The sequence below is a fragment of the Coenobita brevimanus genome, chromosome 34, assembly GCF_032717465.1.
Source record: "Coenobita brevimanus isolate Jiangsu-jjx chromosome 34, ASM3271746v2, whole genome shotgun sequence".
NCBI lineage: Eukaryota > Metazoa > Arthropoda > Malacostraca > Decapoda > Coenobitidae > Coenobita > Coenobita brevimanus.
Window position 1 is genome coordinate 1,578,524 of NC_136987.1, and position 16,687 is coordinate 1,595,210.

General features: G+C 40.8%; 1 protein-coding gene across 1 annotated transcript; it reads right to left on the reverse strand.

Annotated features, from left to right (window-relative positions):
* Positions 1–7,218: 7,218 nt before the first annotated feature.
* LOC145396044 (alanine racemase-like) lies at positions 7,219–16,419 on the reverse strand. The gene is made up of 7 exons (XM_080269508.1): positions 16,252–16,419; positions 14,050–14,208; positions 12,694–12,803; positions 11,859–12,070; positions 10,260–10,369; positions 9,015–9,248; positions 7,219–8,646 (listed from the first exon to the last, which is right to left on the reverse strand). The coding sequence occupies exons 2-7, from the start codon at positions 14,201–14,203 to the stop codon at positions 8,390–8,392; spliced, it is 1,077 nt and encodes a 358-aa protein (XP_080125634.1). The 5' UTR covers positions 14,204–14,208; positions 16,252–16,419; the 3' UTR covers positions 7,219–8,389.
* Between the last annotated feature and the right edge of the window lie 268 nt (positions 16,420–16,687).

Consider the following 16,687-nt stretch of genomic DNA (forward strand, 5'->3'; position numbering starts at 1 on the left):
AAATTGGTCTCTCCATCTTTATTGCTGAGCTGTAACAAGTGATTAACATCAGAGTGTGATGCTAGTCATGAAGATGTGCTATGGAGAAGTGGAGTTGTAGCATTGCCTTCTTCTGCCATTGAGCTATATGAAATGATCTGCAAAGGGAAGAAAATTGAGGCCAGGTTAAGGTAACGAGGACTGCAACAAACATTTATTGGTGCTTACCATTCACTCACTCAATGTAGTGCTGCTCTCAGGTGACTGCCCTTTTCTCTCTTCCTTCCTTCATTCCTTCCTATCTCTTTTGTCTTTCATTCCTTCATTCTTTCCTCTTCCTTCTGTTTATGGGTGACTCTACACTGAGTGACAAGTCAAATGGTTTCCTGTACACCAGGATACCATTTGCTATGGTGCCAGGTGGTTTAGTGGGTAAGAAAAGTGCTCCATTCAGATAGAGCCTGGGCAGGTTTATATCCAAGGGATGGTTGGGGTTTATTGCTCACATAATGCCACTCCGGGATGAGTGAGGCTGGTCACTGTCATTTTAAATGTCAGGACCAACTTGCCATGCCCCGGGCTCCTACGCTTCGCATAGGGCGGCATAGGATTGGATGATGAATAGATTATCCCAAAATAACCTTAGAGCAAGCAGATTTGAATGTCATGTGATGTCTTTGGGCACATCAAAGGGTTTTCAGGCCATTACATAATTAGACTACGACTATGGAGCCTTTTTTATTTTTAGGGTGACACAACTTTGCCAGAATTCTGTGCATATCCATGTAATGTAGCTTTCGTGAAAAATGAGGGATTACAGTACACATTTTATGATGATTTTGGATTTTTAAAACTTTGATAACATTTTGTATATTAATATTATGTTCAGGGTGGTCCAAAAATAAGGCTGTACTAGAAACTGTGTTGGAGGGATGGCTTAGCCTGCTGGTGTGGGTATGGCAGTGGGAACAGGAAATGAATAAATGGTGCAGGATAGGCATAATAACATTGACTGAGCTATCTGCACAGTGTATGAGAAACTGCCCGGCAGAGTAGAAGGGAAGCGTTAGTACAGGATGCTCCATATATTATACTGCACTTCCACTCTGCCAGGCAATATCCCGTGTGCTGAGGGGACGCCTCATTCAGTGTTACCAGTGTCTACCCTGCATCAGTTATTAATTTCCTTTTCCCACTGTCACAACCATGACCACACCAGCAGACTGAACCATCCATGTGACACATAAGCTAGTGTCATGAGAGTTTCTACTGGAGTACAAGTACGTGCCACCTTATAAATGGACTATGCTGTGTATTAATAATTTTTTACTGCTCCATTTTCAGTCCATTTACTGAAGTCATTTTCTAAAAAGGAGTTACCCAACATTACCAAAGCCAGTTTTGTATAGGAGATCCATATTTGTAATAAAGGTGATTGAGATGCCATCATTGTACTCTGTTCACTATAGGTGCAAAATTGCCATCTTTCCATCTTGGATGTTGAGATGTAACAAGAGACTGACATTAGAATATGGTGCTAGTCAGGAAGAAGTGGAAAGGGTGTTATGCCGTAGTATTGTCTTATTCTTTCAATGAACTGTGGGAAATAAGCTGCAAATGGACGAAAATCTCCACTTATACTCCATATACTTTGGCTTGGCCCAAATTTAATTCCTTTTGCAGCATATTTGACATAGATCAGTAGCAGAAGGAGATAGTGCCATGGTTCTACATCCTTTCCATGGCATTCTTTGTTATTCCCATCATATTTTAGTATTAGTGTATTGTTACAGATCAGTATTCAAGATGGAGAGTAGGTAGTTTTAGGCCAAGTTAGAGTAAAATAACTGTAGTTAGAATGAACAAGCTATAGTAACATGTAAGTTATTCATATGCATTATTGTAGGGTGTAAAATAGGTAGTGTTCAGACATGTGGCTGAGGCTAGTACAAGACTGAATGTGGAAAGCACAGACCCTGCCAGCTGACCAAGAAAGATGTGTAGTGAGGGTGTGAGAAGCCAGTTCCCAATACTCATAATAATAATAATAATAATTATTATTATTATTATAAATATTATTATTATTTCACTCTCCTCTTAAATACCAGGACCAACTTGCCTAGCCCCGGGCTCCCACGCTTCTCATGGGGAAACATAGGATTGGATGATGGATGGATGGATTATTATTATTATTATTATTATTATTATATTTTTGTTGCTTTCTAAGGTTTTTACTTAGCTTAGGATGGTAACTACTGTACTACACTCTGATGTTGCATTGTTTTTTATTTATTTATTTATTTGCCATTTTTGGAGGCTTATATTAAGCTGAAGAAGGTAATCACTTTTTTTTTTTTTTTTTTTTTTAATGTACTTAGTATTATTATGATCTAAACTGTGCTGTTCTCTTCTAGCTGTGGTGAAGGAATAGGTTACACAGAGTATTTTGATGTGATAACCATATGTAGCACACAGTGAAAGAGTTTGTGAAGAAAGGATTCTCTGTGATGTTCTTGGAGGAGTGAGAACCATGGAAGACAGGACTCAGTGCTGGCAGGGGATTGGTGCTGAGCTTGTGCTTATGAGATAGTGCTGTACAATGGATTCCTCACAATTCCAATACTGTATATACCACTTGCATATGTAATACAGTACAAGTCCTCGTTTTTTGCAGTACGTATATTCAACTTTACCAGCTCTGTTTGTGTGTGTGTACGTGTGTGTGTGTGAGAGTGTGTGTGAGAGAGAGAGAGAGAGAGAGAGAGTAAACCACAATGTGTACACATTTAAGTTGTAAAAGGTATACTTTAGCACTCTGTGTTTAAATTGTTTCAAAATACATTTTAATCAAGTATATTTTAATGTATAGTGATGTTTTTATGTCCTAGGAAGGGTATTTTAGTTATTACATAGTTATGGCTGTTGGAGATCATTTTAAAGAGTTTTATTACTTCACACAAATTTGTTTGTGGTGGATGCCCATCTGACCTAACCTTTGTGAAAGACGAGGGCTTTGCTGTACTGAACTTGTGCCTGTGCCTCAGTGCCATGTCTGATATATATATATATATATATATATATATATATATATATATACATATATATATGTATGTCCTGTAAATAGATGTGAAATTGTTTTTGATGCACTTTGCTGTACTCTTTTTACTTTTAAGTTGACCCAAGATTTCATTGTCCATCTTGAATGCTCTGTTGTAGTACTGTAGTAGATTAACACTAAAATATGCCGTGGAAATGATGAACATTTACTACATTGTGTGTCTTATTCTGCCACTGAGTTCCATGAAATAAGCTGCAAATGACAAAAAATCTGGGCCAAGTTAAGATGAAAAGGGTATAGCAGTATGTGCTGCCAAGTCACAAAATACAACTTTTATGATAAGTTATACTCTGCCTCTTCCAACACAAGCATGCTTCCCCTGTTTATTCCTTAAGTGTGAAAATGATGGGTGGTTACTATGAACCCTAGGCGCTACTACCTTGAGGCGAAGTGTGGCTTGGTTATTAGCTACACAGTTATCCATCTTAGCCAGGAAACATTCAGCCACAAGTACACTACAGTCACTTGGTGTTCATTTTTCTGAGTGGTTGTACATAGAGTCAAAGTCCAAGCTGATACTCTCACATTGTTACAGATCTTATTACACATCTCAAGGATCTGATTTTCCAACAGTTTCCAGCAACTGTTGGGAAGTAATTAGGTGGTTTTGGCACTTGGTTTAGCTTCCAGTCCATAGAAAACATCAGCAGTACCATGGTCATCCTCAGTATAGGAAAATCTTAGGAAGCATAGTGTCATTTTTATGTAAGTTACTGTATCTATGTAAAATTCCACACTTAAATATATTCAAAGCCAACAATTATAAATATATACTTAAGGTGTCAGACTTGTTTATAGCTAGTTTGTTTTTATGTAACAGAACTGAGTAATTTCCATGGCTAAGTTGATGAGCCTTAGTTATGAGGTAGGATTGAGCTTGCATGGGTGATAGTCAAGTCTACTCTTTAGTCTACCAATGGTACATGTGGCCATCAACCAGGCTGAAAGGGGTCACTGATATTTTTCAGGTGAGAGTAAACATCTTATAGTTTACAGTGTTTCAGCCACAGATAAAACATGAAATAGCTCAAACTTCAGAATTAAGTGACTTCAACCAGTGGGAAGCTTGTCCTAAATACTGTATAAATGAGAATCTTGCACACAAAACTGCCATTATGCAATGAAGTTCAGGGAAATATGGGGAGATTTGGCCCCTCATCAGTGCCAGTCTTTGGGGTGAAGGGGTTAATGGATATGTTCATAACTCCTTTACAGTGATGGGGTTTCTCCTAAGCTAAATCAAGTCATGGCAGCAGCAGGAATAAAACAATACAGCTATCATCATTACTCTAAAGGAGTTCACCTCTGCCTTATTTTTTAAGTGTGTGTATATGGTCCTAAGCAACACTATAGTTGGTTTGTTTTCACCTGATAGAACTAGGCCTCTCCCGCAACTGAATACAAACCTGTTGTGTGAAATTCTAAACCTTTAGTTATGAGGCTAGAATGAGTCTTCTTGATTACAAGTCAAATCATACCTCCAGTATGACTACACTTGGCCAACAATTGAGCTGAAAAAGGTTGGAGATCTTTGTCAGGTTAGAACAGACACACTACTCAGTTGCATTGAGTTGTGTTGTTTACAAAAATAGGTCTGATGATGATGATGATGATGCTTGCCATGGAGAGTGTTTGTATTATTCTGTCATGATAAACTACCATTGTGTTTTTTATTTATTTTTACATTTTAATTAAATTTATTTATTTATATATTTAATTTGAGACAGCTAGTAAACTATGATTAAATAATACCTACATCTTCCACTCTCTGACTCATTGTAAACACTTAATTTGTGTGATTTGTATGGCTGAGTTGAAGCACTAGGATTCACCATTAATGCACTACCAATGAATTACAGGAGTTAGCATCATCAGCCCAAAGTGTCATTTAATTTTATTCTTTCCACCACCAGACAAGTTTATTTGGGAAGCAACCTGTAGTAGTGAAGAAATTATTAGTTTTGTAAACCAACGAAGGAGTTACGTGTAGGTACTAGTTTGTGTAGGACCTAAAATGCTTCAATTTTCCCAGACTTCTTCCATGTACTGTACTGTATTACATGAAGTGCTCTGTGTAGTAACTTCAGATGTCCCACACTTGATAAACTAAGAAATTGGAGGTTAGACAAGGAATTTTTTTTGTTACCCGTGGGACTGCATCATAGAGTTGTTATGATGCACCCATTGTTGGAATTCCGAAGGCACCATGTATCCAAAAATCTATACTGTTGTCGCTCTGATTTCTTTAACTTTTGATGTGTTAAGATTTATGCCATGGAGCTCCTCATAGCCTACAGTGAATAGCTATTTAGCTATGGGGGATATTCCTTGTAGCATATTCTTGCTGTTATCAGGCAGTGTTATTCAGCATGGGAAAGACATCTCATATTGAAGTGGCTTATTATTACTATTTAACTTCTTCAGATTTTAGTCAGGGTGGACAAGGCATCTCTTACCGAAGGAATTACTGTAAAATCATAAAGAGATGGCAAGATTAACATATAAAGGACATTGGGCTCACTGATTTTAAGTGTAATTTGACTTTGATATGTCTACTTTTTTCTTTTTTAAATTTCTTTATCACAGAACAGTATTTCATTATGTTTGTCTGTTTTGTAATGTTTATTTATGATTAATTTATTATATGAGTAAAGTAATGCAGTCCGTGGGTCCTCCTTTACAAAACCAAACCTGTTTTACTATCGCATTCCATTCACTTGTTTGGAATGTACAGTATTCATGTGTGGAATTGTTGTTTATTGGTACGGTACAAGAATTTCATGGAGCCAGTAGATTGGTGGCTGCCATGGACCGTAGGAGGTACTACCATGAGGTAAAGTGTGGCTACAGGCTTGGTAACTAGCCACACAGTCATCACTCTTAGCCAGGAAATATTCAGCCACAAGTACAGTCACTTGATCTTTTTCTAATTGACTGTACACCCACAGAAAAAATATTCGTTATCTGTGTGTGTGAAAACTAAAATTATTTGTAAAAGTGAAAGTGTCTTCATTTGGTACTGGTAGTGGTTCAGAATCCTTGGTCCCTGTGTCATGTTGTATCACACCACTAAGGTAATGAGTATTTTTTTAGTGGGTGTACATGGAGTCATAGTCCAAGCCAACACTCTTACTTTGTTATGGATCTTATTACACATCTCAAATATATAAATGCTGCAGATCAGCTTAAGCCTGCAGTGCACAGGGTTCATGTTTCAGGTGAACCTGGGGCTGCAACTACTAATACTTCTTAGTCTTATGTATCAGTTGCCCTTCAAGACTCATAAAACTACTCAAACGTATACTAGTTCATAGAGCTGTCCACTGGTACTTGACTTGTGCTGGCTGACCAGTACAGTAAATACAGTACATGCAACAATTCCTCGTTTAACACATTTTCTCTTAACATGCTTTTCATTCAAAAATCGTTAATACAGGAACACTTTTCATTTAACATGCTTTTCTCTATAGAATGTTTAATACAGGAACGCTTGTCACTTAACATGCTCTTACTATGTTAACCATCAAGCAGTCAGGGTATGTAGTGAATGACAAGGGTTGATATAACTCATACTGGCACAGGTCTCCATGTAGTGTAGCAGTATTTCTTTAACTTCTTTATGGATTTTAACACTGTACACACCATTATGCCTACCCTCAACATAAAATCCATTTTGACAGTTATTTGCAGCTTTGAATGTGGTTTTGTATTATCTGAGAACATAATTTACCTTGCTAGAACACAACCCTTACTTAATATGATGTTTACTTAACAAGGGAGCTCTTTAGGAACACATGTATACTGTTAAAATGAGGAATTACTGTATGTACTCATTGTGTAGTACCATATATTACTTGTCCAGAGGGATGCCTTCATGTGGTGGCACTGATAGAACTGGTCGGCTCAACTGCATGGTTGTACAAAGATTCTTCAGCTACTTCCATATCCCCCAAAAGGAGGATTGTCAGAGAAGGGTAACTTCAGCTTGCAGTTCACATTTCTGATGAACCTGAGGCTACAACCACTACTGCTTGTTGAATCTAATGTAACATGAAATTCACAAGGCAGGAGTTGGTTTATGACAGCAGATTTTCTTTTTTTGGTTGTATTAAATGTAGTGTTTGAGGGTCACTGATACAACATTAACATTTTTGTATTTTATTATAGCTTTGAATTATTTGTAAAAAAACAGTTACAGTGAATCCTGTATTATTGTACTGTGCTTATATTATATTAATACTGTAGTCCTAACATTCAGTGCTTAAGTGTGAATTATGCTTAATATGCTTGTGACTTTATAATACTGTATGTGTATCCCTGCAAGACAGTGATTCCTTTCTCATATTCTCATTTTGTCACATTCTCATTACCTCAAAATGATTAAACTAAACTTAGGAAATACTTTTTGAACAGAAGAGGTTGTATATAGCAATCATTAACCCCTTAACAGTTAGGGTGCTGTAACAGGCTGAATATATTTCCTGCACCTTGTCATGTAGAGGGACCCTGTACTGACTCTAGCAAGGTACCATCTGCTACGGGAAGGGAGTTGCTTGCTTTTTTGTGATGAGTCTGCTTTGCCAGACAGACCAGGGTGGTGCAGCAACAAGAACAACTAAGCTGGATAAAATCATGTCAATACAAAGGGGAAAAAAAAAAAAAAAAACTAATGAAGGACAGCTGGAAATGAAAAATAGAACTGAAATTTTTTCCTGTGAAGGTTGAAGGAATGTGGCAAAAGAAAGTCATCCCAACCTTGGTTACAGAAAATGCTGGAATGTTCTGGGGAGTGGCTAGACAATGTGGGAAGCTGTTTTGATGTGGTGAGTTGGAGGGGGAAACTGAGAACAAGATGGAGGGAGGGAATAGAGAGAGAGGAGGGAGGAGGTGTGTGAATTGGAGGGAAGGCAGTGAACTGGCAAGTTACAGGGCAATGTGGAGGCAATTTGTTTGTGGCCATTGCGTACGGGATATAGGCATCTAGCAATGTATAGATAGATAGAAAATGAAATTTGAGCTGAAGAGGCTTAAGGTCTGCCTTAAGCTGAATGAAATTGTCTGGTGTTACTAAGAATAAAGTATAAACACATATCAGACTGAAAAAGTTACAGTGTAAGTACTGAATACTCAGCATTTCACACACTGCCTTGCATCGCTATTGTACTTATTATTGCTGTTGTGGATGTAGGCTGAAGTTCCCTCTCCAACACTCCATCCTCCTCCTCTTGTCGGATAGGGGGGGAGCTGAAGGATGTTTGCCTATCTGGGCAGCTGTAGAAGCAACAAGATAATTCAACAAGTGTAGCCAAGTGAAGGACAAACCAGCTTGACCTGTCCACCACGAGAATATACCCTTGCTAGCCTTGTTGACCAGTTGCCAGGCATTTCATACACGGCTGCATCCAGTTTCCTTGCCAGACCGACAGCCGAAGTGTCATTGTGGAAATCATCGGATATCACCAGGAACGCGTCATCAGGGTCAGGTGGGCCGCTAAGACGGACTGTGATGGAGTCCATGGAGACACGACCCACTATTGGAAAGACTTCGCCTGATGATTGGAGAGAAAAATTCCATCGTTACCATAATAATCATCCTTGTCAACTGTCATGATCATTCTTATTGTTATCATCATCATTCATCATCATCATCATTGTCATCATCCTGACCCTTTTTCCCTTTTATAATGGGTTGAGGTAGGATTCATAATCAAGGAATGAGAAAGTATGAGAGATGGTGATGTAGTCACACGTACATCATGCAGCTGCCTTTGAGTTATGGCTCTACCACACAAGCCAGACCATGTGGATGTATTTTTTTTTTCTTTTTCTTTGTAACTCAGATTTACTTCACATAATCATTCCATCGATTTGTAATGCTCAAAAAAAAAAAAAAATCCAAGGCTTCTGCTGCACTGACCTGTTTTGATGCTCCTCACATGACCAACGAAGTTGCTAAGGCGGCGACTAATTCCATCTGACCATCCGGTGGTAAAGTTGGCAATCCACTCAGGCTCGCTGGTCTCATAGGTGGCATCGTAACCAATATAACGGCCGGCAGGTAGAAGCTTGTAGAAGGTGGGCCGGGCAACTACCGAGAAAGCCGGCCGGAAACCGCATTCAGCAAATTTTGTGGATCCCTTAACATCACTGCCTGGAAGGTAATTGTGGCAATGGAATGTGTTACATGAACTATAGTCTGTTTTTATCTGACAGGGATCCATTGTACCTTTTTCAGCTCAGTTAATGGCCAAGTGTACTTAGACTAGACAATAATTAATCAAGGACACTCAGTCCTACCTCATAACCAAGGCCTATCGAATTTCAGACATCCACAGCTCAGTAATCCTGGTGTGGTGGTGGCTCTTTTCCATCAGGTGAAAACAAACATTATACAGTAGTTTTATGTGACTCCAGTATAAAACAACGATAGAGTGTGAAAAAGAAGGAATTTTCTTTTGTTTGGAGTGAATGATAAATATGAAAGGCAGAACAATACTGGCATGGGATTGCTGATGAAAATTTGCTCATGGCATTTTCATCTTACCCTTCTGCCTCTACTGTATCAATAGCCAGATGCCTCAATCACATATCTTTATCTATCTATCTATCTATCGCCAGACGCCATAATCCCGTAAGGGGTGGCCGTTTTATGGGGAGTTTATGTCACTGTGTTATCCACCATCAGGCAACCTTCTATCTAGTATACACCAACACCACCACCTTATACCTCACCACCCCATCCCTCTACCACATTCTCTGTCTTCCCTCCCCTTCTCCCCCTCCACTTCATCCTCAGTTTCTCTCCTCCCTCTCTACCCCTCCACCTCATCCTCGGTATCCCCTTCCCCTCTCCCTCTCCACCCCATCCGTTAACCACATCCTCAGTCTCCTCTTCCCCTCTCCATCTCCATCTCATCCTAAATCTCCCCTTCACATCATCCTCTGTCTCCCCCTCACCTCATCGCCGATCTCCCCTCCACCTCATCTTTGGTCTCCCCTCCCCTTTTCTCACTCCATCCTAGCTACGAATATGATGCTAGCCACGAATAACACGTGCAGTGGAAAGGCTGCACGTAGTATTGCCTTGTTCTGTCATTTGCGTTAGGGGAAACAAACTGCCAAACGACGACAGTGAATTGCTTAACACATGCTGATGACTGACCTGAGCACAGACCCGTAATAGCTCCGCCTGGTCTGATGAAGTCGAGGTCAGTGCCAAGGCCCTGTACACACCCTGTAGTGGCGGCGACGTGGCGAGTCAGTGGCCGTGACCTGTGCACAACGTAAAGTCAATATGAAAATGGGTCGGAGAGAGACACGTTAGAGTTTGAATTCTTTATTGTGGGAAAGAGAGATGAGTTAGAGCTTGAAATCTTAATTTTCTCAAATGTTTCGGGCCACACAGAACGCATCTGAGAGTCCGAGGTTCTTTGTAGCCCGAAACATTGAAAAAAAAATAATTCAACCTCTTACCTCTGTGTCTCTCCCACCCAACATTTCTACTCCTACAGGATCATCTACAAGTCAGTATTCAGGTTCTCGTGACGCATTGAGTCTTACAAAACTGTTAAGCACTAATCACTGTAGACTCTGTTCACTGTAACTATGCTGTTCTAGTTTAACTTGGCCCAAAGTTTCGAACTTTGCAACTTACTTTACGTAGGTATGTGAGAGAGGATGCTACCGCTCTACATACTTTCCAAGACACTTTTTTGTGCCTAGCATCATAATCTAGCGTCAGTCTGTTCCTACAGTTCAGCATTCAAGTCAGTGATGGAAATTCTGAACCAAGTTAAAGAGAGTAAAGGCGTGTAATAAACCGTTGCCTGTCAGTGAGATCAAAATTACTATGCTCTCGTACGCCGACTCCCGCGAAGTGGATAGTAGGATTGTTGTGTTCATTTCGATGACCCACTGATTTTATGATTTTATTACTACCACTATTACTACTACTGCCTGAAGTTTTTATCCATCCAATGATAGACTTCTGGTAGTGAGGGACTTAATGAGGCGTTTATATAACTCCTCCAATTCTAATCGTCTGTGTGAAGATGTATAAACTCGTCTGTTGGAAGCATGAACGGTATATAATGGGGGTAATTGGACTAATGGTTTAAAATGCCATGTTTTGGTTGTCCCCGGCCAAGGTAGAATGGGGTAACTGGATTAGGACGACGAACATTAACCAGTTGATTCCCAAAGAGGTGAATGACCCTTTACAGAGGCTGAGTTGAAAGGATCTTGGTTGAAGTATCTGTAGGTGAACTCAGGTGCAGCAAAGTGCCTTCCACCTGACCTGACTCATTACACCCGACCAGTGGCGTAGCCAGGTCTTCACAGATGAAGAGCGGGGAGGGGAGGTCACGGTGGGGTCAAACCCTAATTTGGGAGGGGCCACTGTTACATGATGTGCACACTTTAAAAAAAAACGAATCTCAAATGAAGGGCGAAGGATATGACGGAGTCCCAGGCACCCCCGTGGCCACGCCGCTGCACCCGGCACACTCGGTTCAGGACCAGAATAAAAAGATATCGTGGATGGTGTCCATTGTGGCCGTGAAGAGGCCAAAGCCTATGCCAGCAGTAACATCAATGCTGTGGCTGTAGTGGACACAGTGGAGGACAGGCCGGGGTGTGATTAGCTGGTTCTGGTCCTGTGGTCTGCCATAGAGGGAACTGTTAGGACTCAAACCAGCAATGACTATGACATACCTACCCAGTCACTGCCATACTGTGCCTGAAAAAACAAGCTAGTATTTACTTGAAAGGTTCCGTAGCTTGTAGGAAGATGTCGAGCTGTTTCTGGTTCTTCTCTGTCTCTGTAATGGCGGCCTGGAAGTGTGTGTACAGTGATGCTATGTGTACGTCCAGCTGGTCCAGTGTGTTTATAAGGTCGGGCAGGTCCTGTGGTTGAACGCCGTACCGGGACATCCCTGTGTCGATGTTGATGGCTACTCGTAGGCGGGAACCATCCTGCACGTACAAAAAGGCTGACTTACAAACAGACTTACAGTTTATTCCGTATCCTTAGTAAGGACTGATGTTGTTATTGACGGGAAAGCCAGGGTTTTTATGGGAATTTTTACTACTATCTTGACCTCAAAGCGACCATTCTACCACTTGCCTTGCCTCAAATCAGCCTATCCACTGACCTACAACCAGACGCTGATCTGGGAAAAGGGCATGATTAACGTACTCCCCCCTCCCTCTTCCCGTTTTAGGCAGAACAATGATAGCATACAAAAAAGAATAATGCAATTTACCAAAATATATGCATTAAACATGCTACATAAATGTTATGACATTCATTGTAATGGCATGAGGGACTTAGTAATAAATGCTGAGGAGCCTGGTAATGAGGCAACATGAATGCAGACTTCAGAAATCATACCTCCTCTTTGCCGCACCCAATGAAGAATTCTTATAGGGCCACCCTATAGGTGGGCTTGGCCACACCATTTTAGAAATCCTACTTACGCCTCTGTTACTAACATAGTTCAAACCCTAAACTCACAACAAATACACATCATAACACGAATGCACTGCCACTGAGCCACCGTAACATTTGCCTTGATAAAGAATGAATCAATACTCACAGGATAAACAAGTGAATCTTTGCTGACGGCAGTGAGTGGTTTGGTCCAGCTTAAAGAAGGGATGAGGTTATGATTCTTGATATCTTCTAGTTCACACTCCATTAAATTACCTGAAATGTTTTAAAGAATAATTAAGTAGCGCCCCTTTCTGTGTGTTTGTGTGTGTTACGAGTACCGTAGTAATTCTTACTGCCAACCATAATGATGGAGAGGGATTTCACGTGGTGGCACTATCATAATCGGCTGTCTCTGCTGCTTGGCTATACAAACATCACTCAACTCCGTCCATATCAGGAAAAGGGCAACGTCAGCCTGCAGTCCACCGGGTTTGGGTTCAAAAGGGCCACTAACAATAGTAGGCCTACTACTGTATTTTCTCTCCAAATAATTCTTGGGAGTTTGTAACTAAGGTTTCATTCACTAGTAGTAGCTGCGACCCCAGGCTGATCTGTCTGTGAACCCAGTGGACTGGAGGCTGAAGTGATTCTCCTCATCCTGCCGTTCGCTATCCTTCTTGTTGAGGAATAGAGAGGGGGCTGAGGGACGTTAATATAATCGGGCAGACTTCCTCGACCACATCGATGCCACTACAGGAAGAATCCCTCACCAGTTCGGGGAAGAGCAATATTAAAGCTTACGGCACTGAAAAGATGAACATTCCACTTAATAATGTGGTAGTTGGGGGCTACCATCATCCACTTACTCGAGGGTGTGCTGCACTGAATGACAAACGAAATGTTTTTAAACCGGGAAACCATTTACTACGAAGGGTGGCAACCATATAACTAAATGACGCCTAGTGGTATTGCGGGGTAAGGCGCTCCCACTGGACGGAGACTGTAAGGGTTCCCAGTTGAGGGATGGCTGGAGTTTATGACTCACATAGACTGATGCCGCTCAGGGATTAATGAGGCTGGTCACCTCTGCATATCAGAACTGAGTACCCGGGTGCATACGGTCCTAATGGGGAGAAAAGGATTGGATGATGGGTGGACGAAAAGCAGTTCCTGAGAAGTCCTATTGATAGTAAGATGGAAAACAATCATATATAAAATAACTACAAACGGATAAGAATATACAATACTCTTCTCACTCCAACTTGGCCTAAAATTACCATCAATCCATCTTCAGTGCTGAGACGTAGAAGCCTAGCAGATTAACACAGGTCGAAACGCGCAATGGTATGAAGTAGAAAGAATTATAACATCTTTTAAAAATTTTGAGACGTGAGATAAAATACTTACTGAGACGGGAAAAACGAAAAAAATAAATAAAATACAAAAAAGGAACAGATATATGGATAGGCAGGCAGCTAAATAAATAGAAAAAATTGAAATAAACTCATCTTGAAATTACCCAGGACAGTGATGGGCACGCTGACGCCATTGTCCCTGAGGTATGCGGCTTCTGCGACGGTGGCCACGCTTAACTCTTTTACGCCCTCCTCCAGCAGCACATCCACCACCGGCAGTAGCCCAGATCCGTAGGCGCCGCCCTTCACCACGCCCATGATTTCTGGTGGACCGGTACAAGGAATACAGGTAAGAATTAATGGAAATTTGAGTTGCAATGTTGATGGCCGAAGTAAACAAGCAGGTTCACTCACTATTACATTCAAATTTTCCCGTTTTCCTGGTGATTCAATTGTGGTTCGGCCGATTTTGACATTCTTTACAGTCGGAAGTGACGCCTGACCAACCAGAGGCCCTCCATATATATTAATGATATCAATTTGTGAGGGAAATCCAACTGAAAACTTATTTGTATCGATACTACCAGCGTCACCTCCGTAGCGGCGTCCTATGCACGGAGTGACATGCTGACAGCGGGTTATTTTCCTTAGCATAGCGCCTCATTTTAAATTCTGGAGGAGCTCCCATTCACAGATTTTGAAAAGTTTTTGACGGATTAAGCTTTATCATAGGAAATTATGACAAATTCTGCGGAAATAGCTGTGAATGGTTAGGATCGTTGATTTGTTGCGGCTAAACTGCGCGTGAATGTAAATTGATGAGTTCGTACCCAACGGTTGGCATGTTTCTAGTATTGTACTTCATTATGCCTTCCTTTGTACGTAACATCGTCAGAATTACTCATTTTCGCAACTCATTCAGCCCATTACTTTGATACTTAGGTTCTGTAAACAATTTTTATTATTGCATTATATTTGTATATGTGTAGGAGTTGAGAATTTGAAAATGTAGAACTCCCATGCATTTATAATGGTACTGTATTGCATTCTTCATTTATAAAGTATTATTATATGTGGATATCAAGATAGCAGATTTATGTGTTGCTGAATTACATTATTTTTGAAATGACAACACCAGTTTCCTAATTAAAAAAGAAATCCTAACCTAACCAAACATGAAGGCACCATTTTCACGTTTCATCTTGGTATGTTTTCATCAGTCAGAACAAGGCCATTCTCACAAATATGCTAAGTTGTGGCTGCATGAAATTGGATGACGGCTTTCCTTGGGTACTAGTCAGACAAATCCTCGGCGCTGACAACACTTGGTCATCGACAGAGCTGTAAGGCGTTGCAAATCGTTTCAGGTTAGAGTAAATGCACTTAGTTATTTTAGCAGATAACCAGATTATCTTATAAATTACACAACGATAAAACTTAACGTGTGGATGAATTTTTATGGCTGTGAGGGGGAGGTCAGGATTCCGGGGACTAGAATAGTGACCGGATGTGTGTGTGGCCCATTTAATCAGGAAGACCGGATAATTGTATTTATTTATTTGTTTTAATTGTTGCATTTGTTGACCCATCTCACACCATCCTACCGTGGGAAAAGAGGCCGGAATGGTGATGACGGTGGTAGTGGTGGTGGTGGTGATAGTAATGGTGGCAGTGGTGGGGGTGATGATAGTGGTAGTGATGATGATGATGGTGGTGGTGGTGGTGGTGATGAAGATGAGTGATGATTGTGATCTTGGTGGTGGTAGTGGTGGTGAAGATGGTGAATGATGATGATAATGTTGCCCTTATACGGTGGTTTGCATCACTTACGAGTTACATTGACATCGCGTGTATATTCGTTTTATTTTTTTCTTTAATGCAGGGAAATGAGTTATATATCTGAGAGGAGCAGGTGGAGTTATGTGGAGAGACAGATAGATGGATGTAGAATTGAAGGAGTGGAAATGAGTTATGTGAGAGGAGCATTTAGAATTATGTGGAGAGAGAGACAAATGAGAAGGTGAACGTGTTGTGGTGCTGATGTGGATATACTAGAAAACATTGGGAGAAATGCTTTGAGGTGGATTAGCCGAGGATGGAGAATGAGAGACTGATTGGGAGAATTAATGTGAGTGGAATATGGGAGGGGGATACCGAAGATGAGATGGAAGGACGAAGTGGAGAGGTACCGGTATTGAGAGAGGATGTGAGTTAGAGAAAGGGCAACCAGATGGCGGAAATCAAGGTGACGTGGAGAATACTTGATGCCATCTCCTACGGAAAGTGAAGCTGGGCCTTGAAGGGATGGTGTCTGGCATTAGATAATAGATGGATAGACTATTCTGTTTTAAAGTTGTATTTCTGACCTGTATGCGGAGCTGATAGACTCTTGAGAACTCTGATATTGTGAGCCACGGCATCAAGGTTGACGTGGATGAAGGTTGGCGCGCGGATTTTCTCAAAGATCTCCGTCACCAGGGGCAGTGTCGAGGCGGATGAAGCCAGACTTTTGCCATCTTGCTTCTCCTCGTAGTTGTTTATCATCTTAATTCCTGTGGAGTGATTAAAAACGTAATAATACTTTGTGGTCGGTCTTTTTTTTCGTTTTTTAATTTCTAGATTTCAGCTAAAAGAAGTATTTTTCGAACTGGGGGATTTGGACATAGTAGTCAGTATTATTCCTTTCACTGTTATGGGACCCAAGGCTGAAATAAATCACTTCAATAATTCTGTTACGAGGCAGCGTGTAGGCAGATGTGTAGGCTATCTTGCTTCTCAGTCGTTATGATGAGATTCAGACAT